The sequence below is a fragment of the Dendroctonus ponderosae genome, unplaced genomic scaffold (assembly GCF_020466585.1).
Source record: "Dendroctonus ponderosae isolate FM_Combo_2020 unplaced genomic scaffold, Dpon_F_20191213v2 Dpon_F_20191213_8, whole genome shotgun sequence".
NCBI lineage: Eukaryota > Metazoa > Arthropoda > Insecta > Coleoptera > Curculionidae > Dendroctonus > Dendroctonus ponderosae.
Genome location: NW_026019016.1, coordinates 5710418 through 5713323, shown reverse-complemented (window position 1 = coordinate 5713323; position 2906 = coordinate 5710418). Strand labels below are relative to the sequence as shown.

Below are 2906 nucleotides of genomic sequence, written 5' to 3'. Positions count from 1 at the left end.
TTGGATCCGCCCTTGGTGGCATCCCGGTTTCCCTAACAAAACACTTGCTGCTCCTGATGGACCTTCCACATTAAAGAAACGTTAAGTTGCCTTTGACTAGACATCCACTGTTTGTGCAGATGACACATTAATGATAGCAACAAGCAACTTGCTGTGCTCCAATAAACTCCCGGAGTTTTCTGGATAAAAGCGGACCCCCACGCCAATGGTAAAGATTTCTAGCGCGTAACTTTAGCAAACGGGCGATGATTCCAGCCATCAGATTAGCATCCAGGAAGCCATTAGGCAAATGACGTGATGTATCTAGTGATTAGTTCCACTCCCAAAGCGAGTAGGGATACACTGCGATTTTTTGCTGCAAGCTCCGGTTAAGAGATTGGCTGGCTTTTTGATCTCGATATCGAGCCGCGCACACAAGACACAAAGACCGGCCCAATAAGGTTTCGATTTAACCAAAAAACCCTGCATTTTGACAAAGACAGTTGACATCGGCGCCATTCAAAGAATGGACATGTTGCAAGGCAAAAAAGTGATGTCCAAAGATGGCAGCCTGCACCCAATCAAGTACGTGTTGAAAAACAAGCGAATACTCGTGTACCTGTTCACGGCCTCCTTTGTCAATCGGCCGGAGTTCTTGCAGAAGCTCAGGATGGTTTACCAGGAGAATTTGAAAAGAAGTAGTGGGCGAAACGTGTGGTTTAAGCCACTAGTGAGGAGAATTGCGTTGGGTTTCAGATGCAGGCATGGAGGTGGTTTATGTGTCATCGGACACCGATGAGAAGAACTACAAGTACGACTTCACCATCAGACAGGGCCCCTGGTTGGCTGTTCCGTTCAAGGACCCAGTTGCTATTGAACTCAGGCAAGCCTGTGAAGTTAAGCTTCTAGTTGTCGTTTAGCTGATCACTTGCAGATACAAATACGACATCAGCAGCTTACCGACCGTGATTGTGGTAAACAAGGAAGGCGATATTATCACGAGAAGCGGCAGAGAAGAGCTGGAAGAGATCGGCATCAATGTTATAGTCACTTGGACAGAATACATTCAACAATAAATGCAAAATCGGGTTTTGTAATGAAAAATTTTTATACACTTAATACAATCACAGATTCAAACAAAGTCAATTGGCGACCTTCAGGAAAAGGGGATAAACATGACCCGCATTATGGATTAGAGCGGGGCTTCGGATAGCGACTGCATTTCCCTTTGAAATATCGACGTGCAGTTATTAAAATTGGATGCAATTTCGAATGTAAACCGATGATCTACGATCGCTTCGGGTTGATATGTTGCGAACAAACTGGCGCGATAACAAACTTGCAATAAATGGCCTTTTTTGTCTGGGACGATGAGTAATTGTTGGAAACTCCGAAACTGTCGATTGAGTTCGTTAAATGGCTAATTCAGTTATCAGCCTTGTATTTAAACGGTCACGGAATCGAAAACTTCCACTACAGACGGTGCTTATTAATTGCTTGTCTCGATTTAGTTGAATCGAACGCACATGGAATGGAAAATCGATTGGGAAGTAACTTGTTGAAGGGGCCGATTATGACACACAACATACAGTTTGGCTGGAACTGGCTTTTGGTACTTTCCAGCCATCAGGAGTAATTACCGAAATAACAGTAAACTCCTGATTACCAGCGCTGTAAAGATTAGTTGCACGACAAGGAGGCAGTTAATCGATTAACGCTGCCTCAAATATGAGCCGCTTGAACGTCTCTAAGCACATTAAACATCCATTCAGATTTCGCGAATGGGCCTAAGGCAAACTCCGCTAAGAAAATTCGCAAGTTGCAACACGCAAACAGCAATATTGAGTCAAATAGCTGAGGGGCGCACTCCAAGTTGGCTTCATTATGGAATTGAAGCGCGAGTTAACGGCCGCGACTATGCTTGTGGCGGTTACAGCATGCATTTGCAAATACTCCAAGGGCCATTCAAACACTGCGTTTTACCTGAGATGGAAAAATGCCCCGACTGTCCAGGACAGTCCAGGGACACACTTGGATGTCCGGCAAACAATCCCGAGTATCTGGAACAGATTCGCTTGCGTCGTGTGCTTGATCCGGAACAACAATACGCCCAATCCGGCAATATCTATTTAAAGCAATTTCGCTAGACAATCAAAAACCGGTCCGGGCGAGGAGATGGAGTCGCTGCTCCGATTGAAGTCAAAACAAACAAGTTTTCGTTAAGACCCTCTCCGATTCCCGTGGATGTATTATGCATTTCGGCATCTTACGACTGTAAAGTCTACAAAAGAATTCAAATTCCGATCGCTTTAGGATGCACGGGGCCCGATTAACGGCGCTTTGGAGGACGTGATTAAAACGTCGGAAGAAAACACTCTCATTCATTTGCATCGACGGCGTATGTCTTAGGCCGTCGCAGCGAAAACGTTTTCCAACCTGAAACCATCCAGGTGCTGAAACCCGCACAGTAAACGGTAAAGAGCCGTTTTTCGAGCTCCAACTAAATCTTCGCGCTGTATAAAAAGGCACAACAAAGAACTGGCAGCTAATAAAACAACAATTTCTGCGCTTCCCATATTTTATTATTAGAGCCGAGCTGGATAAAATCGCAGTGTGGCAAAGCCGTGTTTAATTTTCGCAAACAATGCAAAGGTTCGGCCAGGTTTTTGTTCCCGTGTCTTCTCGAGTTATGCTCATTTCGGCCCGTTAATTTCGGTTTTGTTATTTGGCTCGTCCGTATTAAATAAAGTGGCGGATTGTTGGGCTCGATCGGTTTTCCACCTGAACGCCGCCCCAACTCACTATCGGAAACGGGCTTTAAGGGAAATTTACTAGTTCAAGACTTTGTTTTCAGATGAAATAGCTCGATCGATAATAACCCGTTTTTCTATTATTGTCGATGTTTGCCAAATTATTTATTAAGGGAT

General features: G+C 44.6%; 1 protein-coding gene across 1 annotated transcript; it reads left to right on the top strand.

Moving 5' to 3' along the window:
• Nucleotides 1-479: 479 nt before the first annotated feature.
• Nucleotides 480-1083, top strand: LOC109534280 (nucleoredoxin-like protein 2). The gene is made up of 3 exons (XM_019899879.2): nt 480-677; nt 736-862; nt 914-1083. The coding sequence occupies exons 1-3, from the start codon at nt 506-508 to the stop codon at nt 1053-1055; spliced, it is 441 nt and encodes a 146-aa protein (XP_019755438.1). The 5' UTR covers nt 480-505; the 3' UTR covers nt 1056-1083.
• Nucleotides 1084-2906: the final 1823 nt, after the last annotated feature.